Here is a 27,867-nt window from a genome sequence, read left to right on the forward strand (position 1 = left end):
CTTTTGGATAACTTCTCTGAAATATTGGCACTCCCAAGTGAGTGGTGTTGAAAAAAAAAAATACTAACATGCTACATCTTTCATCAGAACAGGATTTGAGGCATCACTAGGTGGACCAATTCCTGCTTTGTTTTCTGCACTGACACGGAATTCATAGGTGTTTCCTTCTTGCAGTCCTGTTACTTTGCATCTGAGATCTGAAACTGGCGTCTTGGTTGCTCTCACCCATCGCAAGCTTTTCTTTTCTCTCCTTTCAATATGATATCCTGTGATTTCACTACCGCCGTCATCAACTGGTCTTTTCCAACTGACAGTGGCAGTGTTTTTAGTGACATTTGATACTTCTGGTTTTCCAGGAGGGCCAGGGGGACCTGAAAAGGAGGCAAATTTATGAGAACTCCATGCTTTCGTAAACCGTGCTGCAAATGCTAACGTGTCAGTTCCCTTATGTGTTCTACATACCAAATCTGTCCACCATTTTGACAGGTTCAGACTGTACAGGTTCTCCTTTCCCATACTGGTTTACAGCTGAGACCCGGAAGAGGTACTCATTTCCTTGGATAAGTTTGGTGGCCACATGCCTGCAAGTCTGAATATCTTCAGCAACCACTGTCCACAAGAGCCGACTGGTTTCTCTCTTTTCAAGAACATAGGACTTAATTGGTGAGCCACCATCCTCCAATGGAGGTGTCCATGTGAGTGTTGCTTTTTCAGCAGAAACATTACTGATTTCAATGGGACCTGGAGGACCAGGTACGTCGAGGACTGTTACCTTCACATGTTCCTCCTTTGTGCCAAAAGGATTGGTAGCAGTAATGGTATATTCACCAGCATCTTTTCTAGTGGCATACTTGACAGTAAGCATGGAAGATGTTGGGGTTGAAGATATCTGAACAATATCTGATGGTCTAATGTCTTTTCCTGCTCTAGACCAACTCGACTTTGGAAGGGGCTTGCCAAGAATGCTAATGGCACTCAAAACAATGTTATCTCCTGCTTTAATTGTCAGCCCATCTTTTATTGTGGGATCGAGGACAATGGTTGGTGCCTCTGCAAAGAAAAAAAATACGTTTTAATCAGCAAAGAAAGGAGGCTTAATTTGCTATATTTTTGTGTGCATAAAAAGTAAAATAGACCCACCATATTCATCCTTGCAGATAATGGTTCCTGTACTTTCTGATGGAGCACTGATAGCACCTGCTGTATTCTTCGCTCTAACTCGGAATTCATATTTTCCACCTTCAACAAGGTCAGTTACAGTAAAGGCACAATCTGGGACATTAACATGGTTGGCTTTCATCCAAGTCTTAGAGGGTAGGTCCCGCATCTCCACTATATATCCAGTCAACTTATGACCACCATCATATTTGGGTTCAGTCCAAATGAGGGTCACTGAATTCCTTGTTACATTAATAACTTCAGGTTTGCCAGGAGGATCTAAAACAAAGCAGAAAAGCCAGTCAAATACCAATGTTTTTTTCATATAGAAAACACACCTAGGCTTTTCTTTGTGTAATGACTTACCAATCGGATCAAGTGCCACAACTGGCTCTGATGGCAGGCTTGGCTTGCCTACTCCTGCTAAATTGATTGCCATGACTCGGAATTCATACTCAAGACCTTCAGTTAATCCTGTCACTTTGAAGTCTTTCATCCTAATAGGTGTCTTGTTAGCTCTCTTCCACAAAAGGCTGTTTCTTTCCTTGAACTCAATATGATACCCTACAAAAAAAAGACCCAGTGAATTTGTCAATTCAGGTAGAAAATACAAATGCCAACCTGATTTTTAAGTACATATTTTTGCCCAAATGGTTTATATGTGGACATAATATGGAATAAATAGTCATTCTTGCTAGTATCTACACTTTTATTTCCTAGGCACTATTTTTTTTCTCTTGGAATATGTGTATTTATTGTACCTTCTGTTGAAGGTACTTACAAAAATAGATATCACTATGAAAGCCTTTATTAGGAGATTTTCATTGAAATCAATTATTAGCTTAACTAATGCTTAATGTACTGAAAGGAAAAAAACCCCATTACTGTGTGTACAGGTAGTGCTATAAGTAAGAAGCACACATTCAGCGTGGTTTTCAGGGAGGACAATTTAGAAGAAGCATTAATGTAAAAGCTATGGGAGAAGAGCAAACGAAATACCTGTAATTGGAGAGCCACCAGTTCTCCTGGGGTCAGTCCAAGTTAGAGATACTGAGTCATGTCTGACATCCACGATGTTGGGAGGTGGGGGGGCATCTGGCACATCTAGGAAAAAGTAGATGATACAAGATTTATAATAGGGAACTTTTCTCAAAAACATGTTTTTCTTTGTGTTTTCTGCCTCTGAGACACTCACCAAATGGATGTTTAGCAACAACTGGCTCTGATTTCAAGCCTTCTCCTACACCATATTTATTTTCGGCACTGACCCTGAAAGTGTATTCCATGCCCTCATGAAGTCTGGTTACTCTAAAGGTGGTTTTCTGGACAGCTGAGGCACACGTCACCCACTTGTTGTTCACAGAATCTCTCTTCTCTAGGATATAGTTGGTGATTTCAGAACCTCCGTCATCCTTTGGAGGGCCCCACTTTAAGGTCATGGCTTCTGCTGTGACTTCTTCAAATTTGATTGGCCCTGTGGGGATGCCAGGCTTGCCAACAACTTTTATAGAGAGAGTTCCTTCCTTGGTGCCGGCAACATTCTTCAGTGTGATAGTGTATTTTCCAGCATCAGATTTTTGGCAATCATGTACCACCAGAGTAGTGTTAACTGCAGTTGACTCAACACTGACTCTGGTGTCAGTTGGTAGAGGATCTTCCCCTTTCTTCCAGGTTACTGATGGAGCTGGCTTGCCTTTTATGGGGATCTTAAGACGGAAGTTGCTATTTTCTTTAGCCAAGTAGCACAGATCAGGTATGTCCTTTAAGTCAAGGTCAGGAGCCACTGTAAAATAAAATAGCAGAGAGAAATTATCGTCATTTTTCAGAGCAGGCAATTAATTTCTTCTGATCATTATAATTTTTAAAGGATTTTTCTATAAGCCAGTGAGTAGGGCTCAAGAGTACGCTTTTGATGACAATAAAGGGACATGAAGATGCATGGCTAAAGGCTTACCAATATCATCCTTTGCCACTGCAGTGATTTCACTGGGGGTTCCTTCTCCATTTTCATTCTCAGCACTCACTCTGAAGGTATATTCCTTGCCTTCAGTCAAATCTTTTGCAGAGTACTGTAAGCTTAATGATTTCATAACACGTTGCCACTTATTGTCTTCAGTCAGGAAATCTACTACATATCCGGTAACTCGACTGCCACCATCACTGCGAGGCTTTTTCCAGCCTATGCTACAAGATGACTTAGTTACAGATAACACTTTCAGGTCCACAACTGGTCCAGGGGTTTCTAAAGCAAAGGAGAAATGAGAAGTCAAAGCCTCAGATAACTAAGGTAAGAGGTCACTCAAAATGATGTGGTAGTAGCTCATTTGCTTACCGGAAGCTTTGACGGCATCACGTGTTTCACCAGGATCGCCAATGCCATACTCATTTTCAGCAAACACCCTGAAGAAGTAGGATTTTCCCTCCTCCAAGTTAGACACTCTGAAGCTTGTTTTTGAGCACTCAGTTGTCACCGTAGACCAGGACTTCCTCTCTGCATCACGTTTTTCCACCACATAGTTTATGATGGGACTTCCGCCATCAATAATGGGAGGATCCCAGGTAATATAAGCAGAATCTTTGGATATTTCCTTAACAGTGACATTGACAGGTGGCCCAGGAGTATCTGGACAAATTGTGGGTAAGAAATGAATATGTAAAAAATACACAGACTACATTTTTAACATATGATTGTTTTTTTCAAATAGACTTACCAAGCACTTTCACTACGATGGTATATTCCTTTTTACCACAGCTGTTCTCCAGAGTCAAGATATATTTTCCTGCATCATATTTGTTCACATTTTCACAGCGCAAGAAAGTGTCAAAATCTGTTGATTTTATGTCAAGTCCGATCCTTTCTCTTAGATTGACGTTTGGTTTAGACCAAGTTATCTTTGGAGGTGGACGTCCTTTTACTGGTACATACAGTCTCATTGTAACTCCAGCACGTAATATGAGTGTTTTCCTCAAATCAGCATCGAGTTCTCCCTCAGGTGGAACTGTTTAAAGTAATAATTTGATGGTCAAATGTATTTCCAAGGACTAGGCTTATCACTCCTAAAATAAGTTTCTGTTTCAGAACTGATTTCTAGGTCTTCAAAAAATTCTCAGTATGATCCTCAAAACTTCTGTCAACTATTTCAGTACTCTGTAGTGATTGTTGATCTTTCTATATTCTAATATCCTGTGGGCTAAACCAGGTTTTCCCTGAAGTATCTGTACTTCCTCTCCTCCTCTTCTCATGAACCTCCCATACTCTCGAACTCTCTATATTAAATGGAGATAATTGATTCTTGGCTCTCTTCCATTCTTTTTTTCTTTTCTATATTCAGTGAAGGCTCTCTGATGTATACTCTGGCTCTCTTTATTTCATCATGGGAAGAAAAATGCATCGGGGGGGGTGTGAAGTATTATACCAAGTAATTCAAAATAAAGGGAGAAATGGTTATGGGAAGTAAGCAAATAGAAAAAAAATGGTGAGAAGGGAAATTAGGATGGAGAGCCTACAATTACATACTTATGAAGTGGGGTGAATTAGAAGATGAAAAAAAAAACCCATTAGAATGACAAATAGCTCACTACTTAGGTAAAAAAAAACCCTCTATTTTTGGAATAAAATTCCTATATTCCATATTCTTTTGAAGACGTGAATTCCCATGTGAGTATGAAAAGCTTTTCAAAGCCACAGATCAGCTTGCATTCCATTTGGTCTGTGCAGGATACCATCAAGTACCAGCCCAGCTCTCCATTACAATGTACTCCTACAGCTACCACTCCAATGCTCATAAATAAACAAATCTACATAAGGGAGTTCTAGACTGCCTTTTATAATATGACTGATGAAAAAAACTTTATTTCTCCTGGTTATCCTTACTTAAGATGTCCTTGGGACGATGTTTGTCTGGCACATCACTGGGGTCACTGTATCCGATCTTATTAACGGCATACACGCGGAACTGATACTCTGTGTCTTCCATTAGGCCAGTAACCTCAAAGCGGGTTTTCTGTAGCTTCTCTGGTAAATTGCACCTCACCCAGTTATCAGAGTCAGCTCGTTTTACTTCAACAAGGTAGCCAATGATAGGGCTACCACCGTCGTAGGCTGGCTTGCCCCAAGATAGACTCACAGAGCTACGGGTTGTATCATATACTTTAGGAAAAGCTGGTGGGCCAGGAGGATCTGAAGATAAATAACAAACAGAAAAGTTTCATTAAAATCTCAGTCCTGGTTGTTCAGGGTTGATTACAACATAAGATACGGGACTCATTCATGAAAACTTACACAGAGGGTCCCGGGCATAAGCAGCTTTGGATGCATCACTGGGTTTCCCTGGTCCAGCCTTATTTATAGCTGTAACTCGGAACTCGTATTCGGTGCCTTCTTGGAGACCTGTTGCTTTTATTGTTCTTTCTATAACAGGTTTTCTGTTGACTTTAGTCCAGTTAACTGCCTGGGTCTCTCGCTTTTCAACCAAATAGCCAGTGATGGGTGAGCCGCCATCATCTGCTGGTGGTTTCCAGCTTACCGTCATGTGATCTTTGGTTATGTTGCTAATAACAGGAGGATCACAGCGCCCGGGTGGGTCTGCAGAGATTGATTGAAAAGTTAATATGCCAGTCTAAAAGGTAACCTGTAACAAGCCAGTGAAAACTCAAGGACAATGTTCCTACCAAATGGGTTTTTAGCAATTGCTGGTTCAGTGAAGATTGGATCGCCCACTCCATATTTATTCTCTGCACAAATTCGGAACTGATATTCATGGCCCTCTATGAGTTTCTCCACAGTGCAGCTGGTGATGGGCACTGTAGCCGAGACTTGTGCCCAGTTGGGTCTGCTTGTTTCACGTTTGTCAACAATATAGTTGGTGATTTCTGAGCCTCCATCTTCAAGAGGAGGTTCCCAAGAAAGCATTGCACGATCTGCATACATTTTGTTGATTTTAACAGATGCTGGAGGACCCGGCTTATCTGAAAGAATAAGAAAGACAAGTGAAGTCTTTCACTAACACATGTGAAATGGGGGATGAGTAGACTGGAGGTCTGGAGATCTGACTGCAGTCTTTATATTGTCATTAATGTCCTGTAGGACCTTGGGAAGTACATAATTTTTCAGAATCTTAAGTTTGTTGTATGTAAAATACATAACTAGAATATATGACTTCTAAGGGTCTTTTCAGCTCTAAAATGCCATTGCCCTGTGATGAAAATAATTTCTCTGATAACAAATGATACATCAGGATATGTATCTTTTCTCACATAGGATTTTGTAAATTCTATTACATCACATCAACCAAAGTAAAATACGAGATTCTAAATAAGTGCTTTAGGTTACCTAATACTTTAAGCTTAATGGTGGCTGATTTGGAACCACTCGCATTTTCGGCAGTAATGGTATAGTCGCCTGAGTCCTTTCGGTTCACACTGAACAGCTCCAGGGTGCATAAGTTCCGCTTCATGGCCATCTTTATGCCTTCCGCTGGTTTCAGTAGTGTGCCCTCCTTCTTCCAAGAGACGGTTGGCATTGGTTTACCAAAAACAGTAGCATCCAGGCAAACATTAGTTCCAGCTTTCACAGTAAGCAAAGATTTCATAGCCACACTCAGTTCTATCCTGGGGGGAACTGGAAAGAAAGAAAGATAAGGATTTAATGTAAGCAAAGCTATATTACATCATTCTTGTTAGTAAAAGTAGGAAATTCATATGCTCGGTCTCTTTCGAGATGGGATTTTTACAAGTACCATTTATTATAAAAAAATAAAGGTTTAGGGACACGTGGGTGGCTTAGTCAGTTAAGCATCTGACTCTTGATTTCAGCTCAGATTGTGATCTTGGGGTTGTGAGATCAAGCCCCGCATCAGGCTCTGCACTCAGAGAGGAGTCTGCTTGAGATTCTCTCTCTTCTTCTGCCCCTCCCCCTGCTTGCACTCTTTCTCTAAATAAATAAATAAATAAAATCTTAAAAAAAAGAATATAGGTTTAATACAGAAGTTTGATAATGCTGAAAGTATAAAGAAAAAAATAAATATCTTCCATAATTCCAACATCCTTCAATTTTCACTATTATCATTCGGTACATTTCTTTGTCATCTTTCAATGCCTGCATATGGTGGAAATTACATGGTCTTATATCTGGCTTTTCAGTTTAACATGTTGTTAAGATTCTCTGTAATCATAATTTTTGTTGTCTGTTTACAAATTACCTATCATTTCACTTGTCGCCCCCATTATATACATTTAGTTTTTAATTAGGAAAAATATACATGATGAGTACTTTCTGTTGAGTATTATAGGCAAAGGTGAAATCTTACCATTTTCTGCCTGGATGGTCACTGGATCAGAAGGTTCAGAGGGCAGGCTAATGTTTACTGCAGTCTTGGCAATTGCTCTAAATTGATACTGAGCATTCTCTTCTAAGCCAGTGACTGTGTACTCTTCCTGGGGAATCTGGTGAGGTGAGGTATTGCACCGCACCCACTTATCACCAGGAAGTTTGCAAGCTTCTACAAAGTAGCCAATGATTTTGCTGCCTCCATCATGTTTTGGACGAGCCCAGATGAGGGATACAGTACTCTTGGAAACATCAATAACTTCAGGCTTTCCAGGAGGATCTGAAACCAAGAGGTATTCTCAGCATTTATTTTAACAACGGCAGTTATAACCTTCCCTATTTCACACAGTCACCCGGAAATATTCAGAATATCTCTGAATAGAAGTCGTAATCCTCAGAGACTGAGATTTAAATATGCTCCCGTAATACTAACAAAAATTACTCACCAACTGGCATTCTTGCGGTTACGTATTCTGTTGGTTTGCTGGGTGGGCTGGATCCAGCTTTGTTTAGTGCATAGATTCTGAATGAATACTCAAGACCTTCTACAAGGCCAGCACAAGGATATTCGGTTGACCGGACAGGAGTATCATTAGCTTTCACCCAGAGCAAACTGTTTCTTTCTTTGCGTTCAATCAGATAACCAGTAATGGGACTCCCTCCATCACTGTCTGGTCTGTCCCATGCCACAAATATGCAGTCTTTGTTGACTTTAGTGACTCGTGCATTCTTCGGTTCACTAGGAACACCTGGAGAGGAAGACAGGGGCAATGTCAGGGTTTTTTTTTTTCTTAAGTAACAGACTGAAAAGAAAACAATTTTTTTTTTCTCCCTGAAAGAAACCTACCAAATGGGAACTTAGCTAGCATCTTTGGAGATGTGAGAGGCTCTGAAATGCCAAATCGATTTTCAGCACGGACCCGGAAGATATACTCCTGGCCTGGGATCAGTTTTCCAACTCTGCAGGAAGTTTTTGTCACCGAGGCTAGAGCTGTCACCCAGTCCCCTCGGCTCACATCACATTTCTCCACTATGTAATTGGTGATGTTACTGCCTCCATCCTCCAGAGGGATGTGCCATGACAGGGAGCAAGCATCAGCGTCTATGTCAGAAATGTCAAACGGAGGCTGAGGGGGCCCAGGAGCATCTGCATAAACCAAGAGAAAGAAATAGAAGAACAGGGATTTGATAGGAAAAAATGTTTCTGGTCTTCATATTTAAATAGCCATTTGTCTAATGCTTAACCTACCCATGACGATAACTTTGATTTTTTGAGTGTCTGTCCCAGAACTGTTCTCTGCGGTGAGGCTGTAGTACCCACTGTCTTTCCTAGTAACATCTTTTATGATCAGGATTGAAGAGCTGTCTGCTTTATGCACTGCCAGGTGGCTGGAAGTGACAACGTCATCTTCTCCTTTTTTCCATTTACAGACTGGATGAGGCTTCCCGTACACATGGGCTTCAACTCGGAGTTTCTTCCCAGCTCTAATAGTAATTTGCTCTGGCATAAGGATCTTTGGAGGCACTGCAAGTAAATGAAAAATTCATTACGTTTGCGGGGGAGGTTAGATCTCCTCCGGTGGGGAACTCTACTAGTGTTTCCCACACTGTGGGTGGCAACCCATTAATGGCTTCAAATTCATGTTTGCATTACAGCCAATATTTTTAAAGAAGAATAAGATTGAACCAAATAGAAAATAGGAGAGTCCAATCTATACGTGCGAAGAAAATTCTAATGAAATTTTATCACATGATAAAAGGAGACAGTGACCACTTACACAGCTGTTCTTTGGCTTCATATACTCCTTCAGCTTCCCTTGGCAAACTGACTCCAACAGCGTTTCTGGCCGCTACTCTAAATTTATACTTCTTTCCTTCCTTGAGGCCAGTGACGACAAGGCTGAGATCTTTTACCACCGAGTACTCTGTCCAGCGATCTGCAGGCTGCTCCTCTTCTCTGTAGCTGATGATGTAGCCATCGATTTTAGCACCTCCATCACGCAGGGGAGGTAACCAGGCTAAGGTAGCACTGTTCTTGGTCATTTCAGTGACTTCTAGTTTCCTGGGGGGATCCGGTTCGCCTAGAAGAAAAATGTGATTTAGAAAAACTGTCCAGGTACACTAGTCCAGTCCCTTTATTACTAAACATAAATGCTTGGAAGCATCTGGAAACTGGAGCTCAGTGTGTTGAAAGTGAATAGTACAAGATGGGGCAGATTAAAACACTCTTTAATGAGTGAGTTAGAGATTTATTTGTACTATTTGGGTTTCTACAAATTAAAGCCCTTGAGGTGTGGTAGATGAAAACTCTTCAGTATCCTGACCTTGCTCAAATAAGAGACTGGAGTTAAAAGGAGGAAAAAGGACGGTGCTTACTCAGAGGATCTGATGCAAGCACTGGTTTGGGGACGTCTGCTGGCACGCCAGGGCCATATTCATTGACAGCAGTGACTCTGAAGAAGTACTCGTTCCCAGGGACGAGGTTGGTGACTTGGAAGCTCGTTTTCTTGACTTCTGGGGTAACTGTTGACCACGTCTTTCTCTCTGCCTCACGCTTCTCCACAATATAATGTGTCACTTGGCTCCCACCGTCATTCTCAGGAGGGGCCCAGGAAACGTGGCATGACGTTTTAGTGACATCTGAAACTTTTAAATCAGTCACAGGACCAGGAGTATCTGTAAAGAACCACAAAATCAGATATACGTGTCTCCTCAGCCTTCTTCTTAACTAGCGTGTTTTTGAAGGGGAAGAAGGAGCTTGTTAGTAACCCACCTAATACTCTGACATTCACAAACACGGCCTTTTCTCCTGCTGGGTTCACAAGCGTCAAGGAATATTTTCCCGAGTCATCACGGGTGGAATTGGGGATGACAAGGAAGGCCATAGTGTCAACCAGATCGACTTGTCCTTTTCTGACCACGTTGTCAATACCCACTCTTCGCCAAGTGACTTTAGGAGCTGGTCGTCCTCTCACTATGGCAAATAGTCGGATAGGGCATCCCGCTCTCACTGTGACCAGTTTTCTCATGCTGGCATCCAAATCAATCTCCGGAGGTTCTGCAAGTGACATGAAAACCATTAGTTGACTTTTCAGAATGTGGGGAAATCATGTGAGAAGCGTTCAGTGAATGAATCCTAGGGTAAAATAGGGTCTCACCTAGGATTTCTTTAGGTTTAATAGCATCCTTTAGTTCTGCAGGGCGCCCAATGCCAGCTTGGTTTTGGGCACACACCCGGAACTCATATTCCTGGTTTTCATCCAAGCTGGTAACCGTGAACTCCATGCGAACAAGTTGTGCTGCAGCATTGCACCTTTTCCAGCCTTCATCAGGTGATGTGTCTTCTCGTTTTGGTCTCATTTCCACAATGTATCCAATTATTGGCGCGCCACCATCGTACACTGGTTTTCCCCACCCAAGAGTTATGGAACTTTTGGTTGTGTCGACCACTTTGAGATTGGTTGGTGGACCAGGTGGTTCTGAAAATAATAAATATATAAGGATGAATTTACCTGTCATTAACGCATACTAGTGATACTCCGATGTGTAGTTTATATTATAAAGTAGTCCCCTCTCAGTTAACCAAAGGTAGGACATTCAGCTTCTCAGTGACTGAGTCCTTATTTTCCTTCATAAGTTTAGAATCTACTGTTGTTTGTACAATTTAGGTGATTTGGTAAAAGATCTATTTGGAAAAATATTGGCTAAAGTTTTGATGTCGTGGATTTAACTTATTTGTCTAATACCTCTGTGCTCGAGATTAAGAATTGGTACAGTATCAGAAAAAGCAAGAATATCATACCTATGGGGTCTTTTGCCACCACTGGCCTTGAGGGCAAGCTTGGTTCTCCAACTCCAATTTCATTTTCTGCCTTGACACGGAACTGATATTCATGTCCTGGGAGGAGGTTCTGTACCTTGAGACGTCTCTCGGGGATTGCACTCTTGTTAACAGGGACCCATCGTACTGAATGTTTTTCCTTTTTCTCCAAAAAGTATCCTGTGATGGATTTTCCACCGTCATATTCAGGTGGGTTCCAAACCACAGTCATCTCTTCTTTGCTTACTTTGGTGACTTCTGGGGGATCCGGACGACCAGGTCTGTCATATTTGGTTTTTGCAATGACTGGTTTACTTTCTGTTGGAGGCCCTGTGCCTATTTTATTTTCTGCACGGACTCTGAAAATATATTCATTTCCTTCTATGAGACGTGTTACTGTAGCACCGGGTGTTAAGACATTAGCAGAATAGGTAGACCAAACCATTCGCTTACTCTCACATTTTTCTAGAATATAATTTTGGATTTCACAGCCACCATCATCCTCTGGTGGGTCCCAGCGAATAGTACACCGATCACTGGACACATCAACAATTTTCAGATTTCTTACAGGACCAGGCTTATCTAAAACATTGACAGTGGCATAGGCCACAAAACTGCCAGCCGTGTTAGTTGCTGTAATTACATATTTACCGCCATCACTTCGCTTTGCTTTAGAAAGAGAAAATTTGGATGAATCAGCACTGGTATCAATCTTGACCCTTGGTGATCTTGTTAAGTCTGTAGCATCTTTGTCCTTGGTCCATAAAACTTCGGGGAATGGTTTGCCTCTAACACCTGCCTCAAGTCTAATGGTGTCCCCTGCTTTGACCGTTAGCACACCACTTAATTTCAGATCAAGTACTGGTTTCTGTAAGTCTTCTTTCACAACAACTTCCTCTGTCTTCACCCAGTCACTTTCCCCACCTTCATTCTTTGTTTGCACTCTGAACTCATAAATCTGGTTTTCAACACATCTGTCAACCATATATTGGGTTTCTTTAATGCTTCCTTTATGTACTCTTTCCCATTCATCGGAGCCCTTCAGCCTCCTTTCAACGTGATAGGACAGATTTGGGCTACCACCATCATAATCAGGCCGCCGCCACTTGAGATAGACAAATGTCTTTCCTTTATCTGCAATGTGAAGGTTTTCAGGCTCACCTGGTCTATCAATAGGGTTAATAGCCAGAATTGGAGTTTTTGTTTCAATGGTTGGACCAACACCTACTTTATTCTCTGCACAAACTCGGAAATAGTATTCATTGTTGGCTAAGAGGTTGGCCTTAATTAATCGCTTAGTGGCATCTGAAGCAACAATTGACCAGCCTTTCTGGTTTGGTTTGCGATATTCCACTATGAAATTTGTTATTTCTGAGCCACCGTTATCTAGTGGGTTTTCCCAAGAAATTGTACAGTTCTCTTTGGTTACATTGCTAACCCTTAAATTCTGGCAAGGCCCAGGTCTGTCAAGAACATTAACAATGGCGGAACCTTGGGCATGCCCACTGGTATTCTTAGCTGAGATAATATACTTGCCATGATCAGCTCTAACAGCTTCTTTAATTTGTAACTCAACACGAGGTAGATCCTGAATTATGTCAACCCGCTTTTCTCGGACCAATACTTTGCCTTCCTTGGACCAAGTTATGTCTGGATCAGGTCTGCCTCTGACTCGAGCAAGAATGCGGATAGTTTGGCCCACTCTAACAGTAATAACATCACGACAGGTTACATCAAGTTCTACTTCTGGAGGATGAAGGATGTCTTTTGCAATCACAGATTCTGCTAGTTCTCTTGGCTCTCCTTCTCCCACAATATTAGCTGCCTTTATACGGAATCTGTACTCATTTCCTTCAATTAGTCCGGGTACCCTAAAGGCACACTGCCTAATGAGCTCATCTTTATTAATCCTATTCCACTGTGTTGTACCAGGTTTCTGACATTCCACTACGTAGCCTAGAATGGGGCTACCACCATCACTGAGAGGCTTTGTCCACACCAAGTCAGCTGTTTCTTTGGTCTTGTCTTTCAGTTTAGGATTAATAGGTGGTCCAGGTGGTTTGATGGGCCGGGAAGCTTTTATTGGGTCAGAACTTGGTGATGGATTGCTTAGTCCTGCAAGATTTTCAGCAAAAACCCTAAACTCATATGTGTTTCCCTCATACAGTCCAGTCACTCTAAACTTCAGGTCAGGTATGGGTGTTTTGTTGACTCTCACCCATTTCCCAGTTACTTCTCGACGTTCCACATAGTAACCAATTATTGGACTGCCACCATCAGATTTTGGCAGAGTCCAAGACACTGTTGCAGCATTTTCAGTAACGTCAGTAACCACTGGTTTACCAGGAGGAGATGGAGGACTAAACTTATGTTTAGCAACAGTAGGTACGGAGTCAAGGGGAGGGCCAACACCCATCTTATTCTCTGCTCTGACTCGGAAAATATATTCACAGCCTTTTTGCAGATGTGGGATTTTCAGCTTTGTCTTACTGCTTCCTGATGAAACAACACCCCATGTGCCTTTCCTTGTATCTTGTTTCTCAACAATATAATTTATCACAGGGCTTCCTCCGTCATCCTTAGGTGGCTGCCATGAGATAGTCATATATTCAGGGGTAACATCCAGAATATTAATAGGACCTGTTGGTGGACCAGGAACATCAAGAACAGTAAGATGTACAGCTACTGTTTTGGTGCCAGCTGCATTGGAAACTGTGATTTGATATTCCCCAGTGTCTTTCCTTAAGCAGTTCTTAATGGTAAGTACTGATGAGAAGCTGTCAGTTTCAACTGTGTAGTGTTCATCTGTTTTGATCTCACTCCCATCGGTTGTCCACTTGGCAGTGGGAATGGGTACACCTCTTATGATGGCAGGGAACCTGACTGTAGTTCCAGCTTTTACCACAAGGCCTTCAATTAATTTCACATCTAGCTCCACAGATGGAGGCACTGGAAAGTGAACATGAGAAAATCAGATGTTGATTTTCACAATATAAATATTCACAATATGAATTTTAAAAAGAAAATAATAATGCCAATCCAAAAATTACCTAGTTTTTCTTGACATTCTATTGGGATAGTTGTGTCAGGGAGACTAAGACCCACAATATTTTCAGCTTTTACACGGAATCTATAGGTCTTCCCTTGTTGCAGTCCAGTAACAACACACTCTAAGTTTGTCACAGTCTTGAACTTGATCCAGTCTTCGGTGCCCTCTTCTTGATATTCCACCAAATATCCAGTGATTGGAGAGCCGCCATCACGATCAGGCTTATTCCAAACAAGGGAGACTTCAGTCTTGTCGACATCTACATGGTGTAAGTTTTTGGGTGGCCCTGGGGGATCTTTTCAAAAGAAGAAGTTATGATGAATGAATAATATTCTCAGAAACAGTCAGAGAAAACCTTTGTATCCAGAGAAAGCAACTTACGTAGAGGATCCAGAGCCTTGATGGGTTTAGGTGTTTCAACAAAAGGACCACGTCCATACTGGTTCTCGGCAGCTACCCGGAAGAGATACTGATTGCCTTCATTAAGGTGTTTAGCCATGTGACTCTTTTTCTTGGATGTAGCTGAAAGAGGTGACCACTGGGCACTGGCAACATCTCTCCTCTCAACCACATAATTTGTAATGACAGAACCACCATCATCCAGTGGTTCCTTCCAAGTAAGGTAACAAGAATCTTTCCTAATTTCACTGACTTCCAGATCTCTAGGTGGCCCCGGCTTATCTGAAAGTGTTAAATAATGAAGTTATAATAAGTTACTTAACCCAGGTAATAGGTTGAAATATATCAAAATTTATTTTTAAAATGTTATTACATTAAATACGTAAGTATGAAAATTCGCACCTAATACGAGGACTTTTACTGAGACAGTTTTCGAACCAGCTGGATTCTCCACTGTTAAAGAATAAATTCCACCATCTTCATGGGCAGCGTTGGGAATTTCAAGCTTGCTACCAACTGGAGTAACATCAATTCTTGCTTTAGTCGGAGCCTCTCTGTCTCCCTTTCTCCAAGTTACTTTTGGGAATGGCACGCCTTTGATGACGGCACTAAGTCTTAGAGTATCACCAACCTTTATGTGTTGTTCTCGTGCCATGTTGGCATCAAGAATCAACTCGGGGGGTTCTGGAATAAAGCAAATCGTACTTTCAGATTTGATTTGTTCATGTATTTTACAATGAAGTTTATACAACTAGAAGTTTATTACAGCGGAGAAGGTTTTACTCACCAAGTCTGTCTTTTACTAGCACTGGCTCGGGAACATGAGCTGGATCTGATTCACCAGCTTCATTAACTGCCCTGACTCTGAACTTATAGGTTTGACCATCCCGAAGACCAGTGACTTTATATTTCGTTTCAGGACATGACTCAGGAGTGTGATTAGCTCTCTTCCATTCTTCATCTCCAACTTTCTGGTACTCAACAATATAACCCAGAATCTTGCTCCCACCATCATGACGTGGTGGCTGCCAGGTTAGATCAACTGAATTACATGTTGTATCAATTGCCTCAGGGTTAATAGGTGGACTTGGTTTAGCTACGTGATAAAAGAAAAAAACAAAAAGGAGTTAGAACATAGCTGAAAACGAAGTTCGATAATGTGAAAAATAAACGAATGCTTTAATACTATACCAATTGGATCTTTAGCAAAGACTGGTTTGGATGGTGGGCTTGGATCTCCAATACCAATTTCATTTTCTGCAGAAACCCGGAATTCATACTGACACCCTTCTAGAAGATCAGGAACCCTGAATTTAGTGTATGGATGGATGGGCTCTTTGGTAACTCTAGCCCATCGTTTAGACATAGTTTCCCTCTTCTCCAGGATGTAGTTGGTGATGGGCTTTCCTCCGTCATTTGGCTTGTTCCAGGTCACTAATGCAGAGTCTTTGGTAACTTCTGTAACAACTGGCTGCTCAGGTGCATCAGGAACCCCTACAACAAACATTAGCAGAGTGTGTTAAAAATGTAATTTTTCCTATTAACAATATTCAACACTGAATCACTAGAAAGAAATGTAATGCATACTGAAACGATCTTTGGCTTTCATGGAATCAGACACCAGAGGATCACTTATTCCATACAGGTTTTCAGCATATATCCGGAAAATATAATCTTTTCCTTCAAGGAGTTTAGGAACTTTGCATGTTGTTTTAGCACTTGCGGATGTCACAGGCATCCAAATGTCTTTGCCCACCTCCTTCTTCTCAATAATGTAATTGGTAATTTCACTGCCTCCATCATCTAAAGGTGGCTTCCAAGAGATAACCATGTAATCTTTGGTCACCTCATCAAAAATAACCGGTCCTACTGGTGGTCCAGGACGGTCTGCAGAAAAAAAAAAGAAAAAATGACAGCCCAAAATGTTATTTCCACTTCTGCTTTGGAAAGAACAGAATATCTATTCTTCTTGCTAAGTGATACTTACCAACAACATTGACTTGACAGAAACCTTTCCTAGAGCCTGTACTGTTCTCCACAACCACACAGTATTTGCCAGAATCTGAACGTTTGGCCTTGATCTTCTCTAGAGCAAGTGTCGTCGGAGTGGTCTTTATGTGAGTGCGATCATCTTCCAGCACATCAGCTTCATCTTTGAACCAAGTGATTTTAGGCTTTGGTTTGCCTGAGTAACGGCCAGTGAGGGCAAAAGCTTCACCAACCCGAACTGTGAGCTTATCTCTGAAGTCAAGGTCAAGCGTTGGAGGAGCTGAAATTTTAATTATAAAGGCAAGTCAGTTTTACTGATGTCTTATGGTAAATCTGTGAGTGTACAAGTTTTCAGAGCATGACTTCCATTAGACACATACCTAGGTCATCCTTGCAAGTGATTGGCTTGGTACAAAATGATGGTTTGCCTTGTCCAACAATATTCACAGCACTGACACGGTACTCATAGGTATCACCTTCTTTTAAGCCTTTCACGGTGTATTTTCTGCTAAGCAAGTTGTCCTTTGTAACCTTGTGGAACTTCTCAGTTCCAATGAGTCGGCTCTCTACGACATAGTTAATAATTTCTGATCCACCATCATACTTAGGAGGATTCCAAGTCAAAGTAACAGAATCTTTAGTAACTTCTTTGACTTCCAGATCTTCAGGACGCTCTGGTACAGCTGCAAGTAAAATACAGAATTACGATGGAAAAAAAGGTTGTGTTAAAAATGTAGTAAATTACAGTAAATAGTAAACGATACTTTTGGAGGACTGCATTTAAACATTAAATTATTTGCTGTGATAAGTAACAGAAGGCTCTCACCATAGAACTATTGGAGTTAAAAAGGATACAATCCAGTCTAATTTCCTCTGATAGATGAGGAGAGGTTTGTTGAGGCCAAATCATTTAAGAAAATTCTCCAGAGTTAGGAAAATACTTCATATTCATGCCATTAAGTGGGAAATTAAAAAAAATAGTATACATGGACGGATTTGAAGAATCCTCTATTCCCATAATGTTTTTCACAATCACATTCAACCACTACCAATATCAGACTGAGCATTCGTCTCCTGAATGCTTGTCAAAGGAAACCAATATCAGACTGAGCATTCGTCTCCTGAATGCTTGTCAAAGGAAACCAATATCAGACTGAGCATTCGTCTCCTGAATGCTTGTCAAAGGAATGAAATGTTGGGCACCTATACACATATTTTGTCACCATCCTTTTATTAAATGAGTCAAGAAGTGATTAAGGATGAAATTGTTTTAAACTGCACTTACTTATTGGATCTCTGATGACAAGTGCAGTTGGTGTCTCAGTAAACGGGCCTATGCCAACACTGTTTTCGGCTGCAATTCGGAAAAAGTAGGCTTTTCCTTGAATGAGACCTTGGACAGTAGCATTTTGTCGGGTAACCGTATATGTCACTGGGGTCCATGCTCTGCGGTCAGATTCACGCTTCTCAATGACATAATTGGTGACTGGAGAGCCTCCATCATCTTCTGGAGAAAACCACGTCAGTTTGCAGGAGTCATTGGTTAGGTTGTGAGCCTGGAATGGTGTTCCAACAGGACCTGGCACATCTGGAAATAAGAGGAAACAGTTTCTAGTTGTTTGTTTTCAATGAACAACAGGGCTCAATATTTGTCACTCTCTGTGTTTAAAAAGGAGACAGAAATGTTATAAGATTTTGTGTCTATTGATTTTTTTCTTCCCCACGGTATCTATATTCAACCATATTTTTAAATGAAGTATGTTTATAATAATTACTGTTTGCCACTGTTTTAGCAGAAGCTAAAGGAACAGTAATGTGTGTGTGTGTGTGTATATATATATATATATATATATATATATATATATAACATGGGTCTTTATATATGTATATTTATACTTTTTTTTTTTTTTTGTAATTTGTAAGTCAGGAGGGAGCTGCTGGAAGGAGAATGCACAGGAGGAGACAGGAGAAGGGGTGAGGGGTAACATGGCTACGTTTTGTGTCTAGTTTACTTTCCAGAGGGGAAAGGGAGAGAGAGCTTTTTCTAGGTAACTAGTAAATCAGTAAGCAGCACAGGAGTTCCCAAATTTCAGAAGGACCTTTGAGAGGGTTGGAATCCAACTTTGAAAGTGTACCAGTTCTCAAGTTAAAGTAACAGGTATTTAGGAGCTTGAAACTAACCTAAAAGCTTGTAGGACTATTGGTCAATGAGATCTTTCTCCTTATGCCATTTTCATTAATGAAAACATAACATGTTTATATAACATTAATTATTTTCACATAAAAACTCATTGTTTGGAGTATGGTTGTGCCTGGAGACTTGCTGAGAGAGAAATCTGAGTGGGAGGGCTTCACTTTCTCAGCAAAATACTAGAATAAAGCAGCCAGCAAGAGGCATGAAAAAGTCTTGTGGAGTTCACCTCTATAGTCAGTGACTAGAACTGCAATATTGGTAATCAAATATGCTTTTCAACTAGAATACTGAAACCCTTCACAGAGATTTTTGCTTTATTATGATAATTAGCAAAGGAGGATACGCTCCCATGATGTGAAATTGATCAACCTTAGTAAACTATTAGATATTCACCTACATTTGCAGGAAAGTTGCTTTTATGAAAAAACTGTTATAAAAAACTTTGTTTTTATATAACATAAAAACATAACTTTTTAATGTTATATAATGCAACATATAAAACTATTTATAGGAGTCCAACAATATAAAATATGTATAAGACGAAAAAAGGATTTTTAAAGGCTAATAGTGGTCAGTGGGATTGCGGGTGATTTTTCTTATTTTCCAAAATATTTGTAACAGTTTTACTGTAACATAGCTTTACTGTAGCTGAAGTAAAAATGTTATTTTTAAAAGCTGCATGGACAAATTAAAGGTCTTTACCTAATACATCAACGATAATGGTCTTCTTTCTTTCTCCCCCTGCATTTTTGGCAAGAAGGGAGTAGACACCTTGGTGGCTCCTCTGGCAATTCTTGATGACCATGGAGGAGCTAATGGCTGTGGTCTCAATGGTAGCTTCTTGAGGTAATGCTCTTTCATTCATGTTCCAGGTGACAGTTGGAGGAGGTTTTCCAGACACATAGGCGATGATCCGGATCACCCCTCCGGCGTGGACCACAATTCTGTCTCTGACACTGGCATCTAGCTGAAGGTCAGGTGGCACTGGAACACAGTTGAAAATTACAAATGTGGTTTTCGTTCCCAATCCAAAACACAAATATGGATAAAATAATAGAAGGGTAAATAATTACCAATTCTGTCCTTCATTTCAATGACATCTGTGACTTCTCCAGGTTCTCCAATGCCGGCAATGTTGACTGCTCTAACTCTGAATTTGTAGAAAGCTCCTTCTTTTAACCCTGTCACAACAAGCTTTGTTCCTCTCACTTCTTTATCTTTACCCTAGGGAAGGATCACATGCATTCAGGTCTTCGTAGCTTCCTGTTTTAATAGCTTTCTAAAGTATAACCAACAGCATATTTAAAACTACTCTGTTTGGGAAAATTATTGCCAGTTTAGGTTTTGGGGATCAGATATTTCAGGTAAGCCCTGAATGAAATGTCTTGCCCGTAATTGTGTTTTAATAACGATAATATAACTTAACAGATGTTTGGATTATCCATTATAAGTATGTTTTTTTCTGATTTCTTGATAAAAAATACAAGTAGAAATTAATGGCATTCAGAATAACAGCTACACTTTTAGCTTATTTATAATATATTTCCATAATGCCAAGTGTTAGCTACCTGTTCCCATTCTTCTTTTCCTTCTTCTTTATATTCAACGATGTACCCAGTTACTTTGGATCCACCATCTTTTAGTGGGGGAGACCACTCCAAATCCACAGATGATTTAGTCCAGTCTGTGACTTTGGGAATTGGAGGACCAGGAGGGGCTGGAAAGAACCAGTATACATTAGTATTCTTGACTTTTCCATGGCAGTTTGGTGGTGGGGGCGGGGGTTGGGGGGGAGGAGGAATGGTTTCAAGGCTTACCAATTGGATCTCTAGCAGTCACTGGGTCTGATGGCAGACTTGCAGGGCCCACACCAGCAGCATTGATTGCATATACACGGAACTGATAATCAGAACCTTCAATAAGACCAGTCACTTTATAAGAAACACCCAAAGTCATGGCTTTGATAGGATCTCGGTTAACTCTCTTCCATCTCTTTGAAGTGGTGTCTTTCATTTCTAGCCAGTACCCTGTCACAGGAGAGCCTCCATCATATTCTGGCTCTTCCCAGTTGACAGTCATGGAGTTGCGAGTCACACTGCTAACGGTTGGTTTATCTGGTGCTCCAGGGACAGCTGTGGAAAAGAAATCACATTGATTTATAAGAATTTATGAAAAACAACAGATAAGAGTGATTTTTATATGTAAAACATGTCCTACTTACAGAAGAGGTTTCTCGCTGTTTCAGGTTCACTGTCAAGAGGCTCCCCAACACCAAATTTGTTCTGGGCCATGATTCGGAACACATATTCATGGCCTTCTAGCAATTTGGGAATTGTGTACGTGCACTCTTTAGGTTCACTGGAGACATGCACCCATGTCTTCCTATTAGCCTCTCTCTTCTCAATTACATAGTTTGTAATCTTAGACCCTCCATCATCCAAAGGTGGAAGCCAAGATAATGTCATTTGATCTGCTGAAACAGATTCAAACTTTATTGGGCCCACTGGAGGGCCAGGACGACCTAAAATGGTTTCAAAAAAGGAAAGAAAATATTAGAAGAATGATTTTAAAGCCCAATAATATATTTAGGACAGAAAAACATGTAGTTTTAATAAAGCCGTGCTCTCTTTACCGAGGACATTCAGTCTCATCTCCTTTGATGCTGTTCCCAGGTTATTCACAGCTGTGATGGTATATAAGCCAGTGTCACTCCTGCGAGACTGTGGAATAACTAAGGTGCACGTATCATCCACTACCAGTTTGTTGACGTGGGTGTCATAGACAACAGGTTCTTTCTTGTCAGGCTTCCTTGGAGGAGCTTTAAACCAGGTCAGTGTTGGGAATGGCACACCTTTAATTTTGGCCACAATGTTAACATCCGTTCCTTCTTCAACCTCCATGAATTCTTTTAGCTCAATTGATGGTGGGCCTAGATTATTTAAAAAAAAAAAAAAGTGGTCACTAGGGACAGAAAGTAGAATTTATAGTGCCTATAAAGATATTTATATCTACTATCAGCAGGCTTTGTAGCCCAGCCCAATATGAAGAACAGATTTGATTTCAACTAACTTATACCAGTTTGGAGAACAGGTATATGTGGTCATCATCCTTTATTGGACCCACACGTGGCTATGTAACCAGCTATTGCCTCTCTCTTACCTGGTGTTATTATGCATGGAGATACTGAGAAAGGGCAGAGAGAAGTGAAGATTGTAGTAGCATGATATTCCCTTTAATATATATGCATATTTCCTTAAACATGCAGAGAGTTATGAGAGGACTTACTATTTTTATTCTGAGAGAACTCCCTTCCTAAGAAATACAACTGCTAGTAGAGGCAAAGCAACTTTCCATTTTCCATGAATCTAGTGGAAGAATGTGCAAAGAGGGCAGTGACTACACCCCTCCTAATTTTAGAAGAGGGAACTGAACAAACACAGCAGTAGGGATGGTAACAATAATAGACGAAGAATTATTACATTTGCTGTCTATATTTATTAAAATGGATGTATCTTTTTCTTAGAGAAAAAGAAACTTGATTGTGAAGATAAATGGGTCTCAAAATTTGCTGAGCAGATAACTGCTTACTTTCTTCCCCTTTTTGAGGATGATGCAGAAAATCATAGTAAGGAAATTCCAAACATCATCTCCTTCAAATAAGGGAAAGGTGTAACATATAAGGAAATAGGATAATTCTGTAGAAGGTGAGGGAATGAGTGATTAAGATGGCCACGTTCACACTCCACTCACAGTAGCCTCCTGACGTACAGATACTTCTCTTTTTCTCTTTGGACTAATACTAAATTTCTAGGAAGGCATTCCTAAAGAGGACATTCTTGGTTAATATGCCGGGACTTACATGTCTGGTCTTTGACAGTCACTGGGCCCACAGTGGCTGAAGGTTTGCTGACTCCTGCAGCGTTGACAGCCTTGACCCTGAATTCATACTGGCCGCCCTCAATGAGGTCTTCAACAGTAAATTCCAGTTCTTCCACATCACGCTTGTTGCACTGTTTCCATGCCTCTTTCTTTTTCCCAGTAGGGTCCCATGCAAGGCACTCAACAATATAGTGGGTGACAGGGGAGCCCCCGTCATTCTTTGGGGGTTTCCATGATAGGTGTACGGTGTTCTTTGTTATGAGGCCAATCTTGAGTTTAATGGGGGGGTCAGGAGGATCTTTAAAAATAGGGAAAGGAAGTATTAAGCATTGTTTATAATGATATACTTCAAATTTGAGAAATTAATCTTGGATTAAAAAAAAACTTACATATTGGGTCTCTGGCTGTGGTCCTCTGAACGGTTTCTGCAGGTGGACCAACACCAAAACGGTTTTCTGCACGCACGCGGAAGAAATACTGCTGTTCAGAGATGAGATCAGGAACCACAAATGTGGTGCTTCCACAGTTTGGATTGACCTTAGTCCAGGCTTTTCCATCGATTGTCTTCTTCTCTATAACATAGCCTTTGATCCTGTCTCCTCCATCGTCATCTGGCATCTTCCATGTGAGTCTGCAACTACCCCTTGTGATGTCACTGACTTTCAGATCTTTGGGTGGCCCTGGTACATCTGTTGGATGCAAATCACCACGTAAGCAATGTCATTTTGTTTAAAATAGTTTGTTCTCATTCTATGGTCACGTTTAAAATCTTTCTTACCCATGACTTTGACTCTGCAATGTGCTGTCTTCTGTCCTGCTTTATTCTTGGCTGTGATGCTGTATTTGCCTGAGTGAGCTCGTGTGCATTCCGGAATAATAATTACTGATGAGTTTTCAGCAGTCTCCACCTATACAGAGAAGAGAGTAGTCATACATTGGATGAAATGAGAGCAGTGCTGCAGTCAACTGTGTTCTGAATCACTTCCATTTTTTCTTTTTACCTGTGCATCCTCAGGTACGTCATGAACTCCTTCCTGTTAGAAAAGAAGATCGTTGTAGTATTAATATTCCTTAGAGTGAATCAATGGGAGACACAGAAAATTATATTTTTCTTACCTTCACTGCCTTCTTTGCCTTTCCATCAAACTCCCACGATGATTTTGGTGTTGGGCGTCCCTTGATGACAGCAGGAATCCTAATTTGGGAGCCAGCTTGACAAACCAGACAGTCTTGTGCTCCAATGTCAATAAAAACTTCTGGTACCTCTGTAATACCATGAATAATAGAACAGGATTTAGCTTACCTTTTTCAAAAAAGTAAGTGACCTATCCCCGGGAAATTACTTTCGTAATCAGAGCAAAGGATACATAAACGCAATAAAGGACGAGTACCTTGAATGTCTGTGGCAGGGATCTCTCCAGTTGTATCGCTTGGCTCGGATTCCCCGGCTTCATTGACAGCTTTCACTCTGAATCTGTACTTGCGGAGTTCTTTCAGATTTGGCACCACACATTCACAGGTGGTTAGCAGTTTGTCTGGCTCATTTACTTTTTTCCAGTCAGTACTGCCTTCTTCTTGCATCTCTACAATGTAGCCTTTGATTGGACTGCCACCATCTTTGGCTGGAGGTTTCCATGCCAGCGAGATGCTGGACTTTGTTTTATCTTTGACCTCTGGGCAAGAAGGTGGCCCAGGTGGATCTAAGAAGAAGAAAAAAACAAAGTGTAACAAATTTTGAAGCCAATGGAATGCCAGATTTAATCTACTGGATACTAAAGTAGGAATTCCGAAGGAATAAATTACCTTCCAGAGAAGAGAATATAAGAAATAGTATCTTTGCATTTCGCATTAATGTAAAACAAAAGAAAGCAAACAACTAACTGGGATTAAAGAGACTATACACTATCTCTAGATAGCTTTTTACCAATTGTATATAAATAGAATATACATCTATTTTAAGATCCCTTTGAAGAGACTGAAATATTCTCTACTAAAAACTTGTTTTAATTTCCATTAACAAAAGATTTTATTTATCTGATAGAGGGAGAGGGAGAAGCAGCCTCCCCACTGAGCGGGGAGCCCGATGCAGGGCTTGATCCCAGGACCCTGGGACTATGACCTGAGCCAAAGGCAGCCGCTTAACTGACTGAGCCACTCAGGTGCCCCTAATTTACGTTAAAATTTTTAAAAAAATGATTTCGTTATTAGCTGATAAATCCTTGAACACAGACTGAGTGTATGCCCTTTAGGGAAAAGATCGATGCATAACAATCCTTTACATTTCTGACAGTGCTTTACCATTATAGAAAGCCTTTTTAACCCTAGCTCTTCCTGTCTAGTGCTTAGCACAGTTCCTTGCACATAGCAAACGTTCAATATGAGCTTGCTGAATGAATGAATGACTACTTCATTTTAAATATATGCTCCATATAGAACTTAGAGTATTTTAAATCTTTTTAACAAGTAGCTGAATTTTTTTTTCTACAGAGAATCTAATCAGATATATAGCAAATATAATTAATCATTAAGGCCATGGTATTTTAGTTTTTGAACTGATCTGCTAAGTAGAGCTTTCAGAAGAATTTTTTTTTCTTTTATTTGACCTCACAGACTGTGCCTGAGAATCTCATATCTTTGGTCAAATATGCTGTTGAAAAGTTAACATTTTGCTTTTTGTTGAACTCCAACTAGAGGGTCTCTTTAGGGAGGGAGATCATTTCCATAGTATCTAATGGGATAGGGGTATGGGAACCGAGAGGAGCTTATAGTCTAGGGTCTTTATCATTGCGATTCCTCAGAAATATACACACGTATAGCTGTGTGTGTAGTGTGTACATATGTATATACATACACACATATAGAGTATCAGAAGTACATATATGTAAGTATAGGGTTTTTACTTTAATAAGCTGGCATAGAAAAATGCAAGAAATTTAAGAGCAGAATTATCCATTTAGTGTCTGTGCTCTTTGTAAGCTCTAGAAATGGAAGCAGACTTACATATAGGATCTCCTGCAATAGCTGGATCTGATGGTTCACTGGGAGGACCAACTCCTGCAGCATTTATTGCCATTGCTCTGAACTGGTATTTAACACCTTCAATCAAGCGGGGAACATTGAATTCCACGCCTTTCAATCCCACTTTGGTTATTGGTGCTCGGCTAACACGTGACCAGTAGGCACTTCCCTCTTCTCGCTTTTCCAGCCAGTAGCCCGTAATTGGAGAGCCTCCATTGTCCAGAGGAGGAGTCCAGCTCACTAGCATCGACCCTTTGGTGCGCTCCAGAACTTTTGGTTTTCCCGGAGGTCCAGGGAGGCGGAAGGGATCTTGAATGACAACTTTATCTGATTTGCAGTCATCACTGATTCCATATTTATTCACTGCCCTAACTCGGAACTCATACTGACCGTTGGGGATAAGTTTCCAGACCTAGAAATCAGATGAATAATGATTTCTTAAAAACAACATACTTATGTTGATTTCACTTATGTTAAAATTCAAGTTCTTTTCGTAGGGAAGACAATGAAATTATTAAAATCAAGTAAATATATAGTTTAAAAATACATAGACTCAAATGTGGAGAAGGCATCCACAACTAATTATTGAACACTACATCAAAAACTAGTGAAGTACTATATGTTGGCTAATTGAATTTAAATAAAAAATTTAAAAAAATATATGTGTATTTATTGTTCCTAACAGTGGATCTCTCAAAAGAGAATTGGTTTACCAAATAGTATTTACTAAGTTGCCTTATGCGCATGGTGCTAAAAACTACGATAAATCTTTTTTATGTGCAGTTTTGAGTTTAAGCATTAAATTCCAAGACTATGCCAGAATGGTGTTAATTTAGAGTCATGTCCTTTTAATGTGTATAAGAAAACATTTAGGATAATTTACCCCATATTTCCTCTCTACAGCAGAGTTGGTGACTTCCTCCCATTCACTTTTCTTCCTGCTTGCATCACGTTTGTCAATGACATAATGGGTGATTTCACTGCCACCATTGTCTAGAGGGGCATCCCATGTCAAGTAGCAAGATTCAGCTTTAATGTCAGTAACAGCAAGATTTCTTGGTGGTGATGGACGATCTGGAAAGGAGCCAAGAGAGGAGAATGAGAAGACAATTCTTAGACACTGGACTTGGTTTTGAGCAAAGGAAGCAGGTCCCTTACCATATACTTCCACATGAACGTTTCGGAACACTGAGCCCAGGCGATTGGAAGCAGTAATGGTGTAAGTGCCTTTGTCTTCCCGGACGGCTTTGGGAATGATAAGCTCGGTCTTTGCCTCACTTCGGGATACTTCTTCCTTTGTTATCTTAAGTGCATCTGTGGGTTTTTCAATCACAGTTTCATTCTTGGACCACTCAATCTTAGGCATCGGAAGGCCTGTCACATCTGCAGGGATATTAACAGGCTCTCCTGCCTTAACTTTGATAGTGTCTCCTCGAACAGACAGGCGCAACTTAATAGTTGGAGGCACTGTAAAGAGAAGGGAAAGAAAAAGTCATAAGATGTTTGCTCAACCTATGAGATAAAGGCAGCACCATAAAGTGCGCTCAAATCAGGCTCAGATTCCACACCTTCATCGTCTTGTATGACCACATTAAGAGGCAGGGATGGTTCACTTTCCCCAACTGCATTGACGGCTTTGACGCGGAATTCATACATTTGGTGTTCATCGAGATCTTCAACCAGAAGAGATGTGGTTGGGCAGAGTTGCTTGTTAACTCTTTCAAAGTTGGGTTTGTCGTGACGCCGTTTTTCAATGATATAGCCTTGGATGGGACTGCCACCGTTACTGCGGGGCTCTTTCCAGTCAAGGGTGATAGTGGACTTCGTCCTTTCTGTGTATGTGAGCCTCTCAGGAGACGTTGGAGGACCTTAAATCAGAGGCAAGTTGAAATGACAAGCATCAAATATTCATGTAAGAGATAGTATTTCACTTCAAATTAGTTATGTGAAAAATAGGTTTCTGTTTGGCATAACCTTACATCCATCTTTAAAATCCTTCTGAAAACCTATCAGTTACAGAATGATTACAGGCA

The 27,867-nt window shown here is 40.6% G+C and overlaps 1 protein-coding gene across 50 annotated transcripts in view; it reads right to left on the bottom strand.

Annotated features, from left to right (window-relative positions):
• TTN (titin) overlaps positions 1–27,867 on the bottom strand; it is a 270,562-nt gene that overhangs the window by 49,525 nt on the left and 193,170 nt on the right. For all 50 annotated transcript variants that reach the window (XM_057316425.1, XM_057316423.1, XM_057316417.1 and 47 more), the window contains 47 exons: positions 27,403–27,702; positions 26,993–27,301; positions 26,718–26,908; positions 25,817–26,246; positions 24,208–24,516; positions 23,933–24,081; positions 23,818–23,850; positions 23,595–23,724; positions 23,206–23,505; positions 22,797–23,114; positions 21,570–21,866; positions 21,159–21,458; positions 20,755–21,069; positions 20,506–20,654; positions 20,011–20,161; positions 19,640–19,921; positions 18,029–18,331; positions 17,124–17,426; positions 16,742–17,023; positions 16,342–16,641; positions 15,946–16,248; positions 15,542–15,850; positions 15,157–15,438; positions 14,737–15,036; positions 14,357–14,650; positions 11,289–14,255; positions 10,645–10,965; positions 10,260–10,544; positions 9,863–10,162; positions 9,265–9,567; positions 8,736–9,011; positions 8,334–8,633; positions 7,933–8,235; positions 7,467–7,766; positions 6,491–6,778; positions 5,830–6,126; positions 5,441–5,743; positions 5,033–5,338; positions 3,870–4,157; positions 3,491–3,781; positions 3,113–3,400; positions 2,354–2,941; positions 2,158–2,262; positions 1,525–1,722; positions 1,141–1,437; positions 463–1,050; positions 69–371 (listed from right to left, as the gene is read on the bottom strand). In XM_057316425.1, the coding sequence (XP_057172408.1) occupies positions 69–371; positions 463–1,050; positions 1,141–1,437; positions 1,525–1,722; positions 2,158–2,262; positions 2,354–2,941; positions 3,113–3,400; positions 3,491–3,781; positions 3,870–4,157; positions 5,033–5,338; positions 5,441–5,743; positions 5,830–6,126; positions 6,491–6,778; positions 7,467–7,766; positions 7,933–8,235; positions 8,334–8,633; positions 8,736–9,011; positions 9,265–9,567; positions 9,863–10,162; positions 10,260–10,544; positions 10,645–10,965; positions 11,289–14,255; positions 14,357–14,650; positions 14,737–15,036; positions 15,157–15,438; positions 15,542–15,850; positions 15,946–16,248; positions 16,342–16,641; positions 16,742–17,023; positions 17,124–17,426; positions 18,029–18,331; positions 19,640–19,921; positions 20,011–20,161; positions 20,506–20,654; positions 20,755–21,069; positions 21,159–21,458; positions 21,570–21,866; positions 22,797–23,114; positions 23,206–23,505; positions 23,595–23,724; positions 23,818–23,850; positions 23,933–24,081; positions 24,208–24,516; positions 25,817–26,246; positions 26,718–26,908; positions 26,993–27,301; positions 27,403–27,702 (16,134 nt within the window). The remainder of the gene's footprint in view (positions 1–68; positions 372–462; positions 1,051–1,140; positions 1,438–1,524; positions 1,723–2,157; positions 2,263–2,353; positions 2,942–3,112; positions 3,401–3,490; positions 3,782–3,869; positions 4,158–5,032; positions 5,339–5,440; positions 5,744–5,829; positions 6,127–6,490; positions 6,779–7,466; positions 7,767–7,932; positions 8,236–8,333; positions 8,634–8,735; positions 9,012–9,264; positions 9,568–9,862; positions 10,163–10,259; positions 10,545–10,644; positions 10,966–11,288; positions 14,256–14,356; positions 14,651–14,736; positions 15,037–15,156; positions 15,439–15,541; positions 15,851–15,945; positions 16,249–16,341; positions 16,642–16,741; positions 17,024–17,123; positions 17,427–18,028; positions 18,332–19,639; positions 19,922–20,010; positions 20,162–20,505; positions 20,655–20,754; positions 21,070–21,158; positions 21,459–21,569; positions 21,867–22,796; positions 23,115–23,205; positions 23,506–23,594; positions 23,725–23,817; positions 23,851–23,932; positions 24,082–24,207; positions 24,517–25,816; positions 26,247–26,717; positions 26,909–26,992; positions 27,302–27,402; positions 27,703–27,867) is intronic.

The sequence above is a fragment of the Ursus arctos genome, unplaced genomic scaffold (assembly GCF_023065955.2).
Source record: "Ursus arctos isolate Adak ecotype North America unplaced genomic scaffold, UrsArc2.0 scaffold_1, whole genome shotgun sequence".
Taxonomy (NCBI): domain Eukaryota; kingdom Metazoa; phylum Chordata; class Mammalia; order Carnivora; family Ursidae; genus Ursus; species Ursus arctos.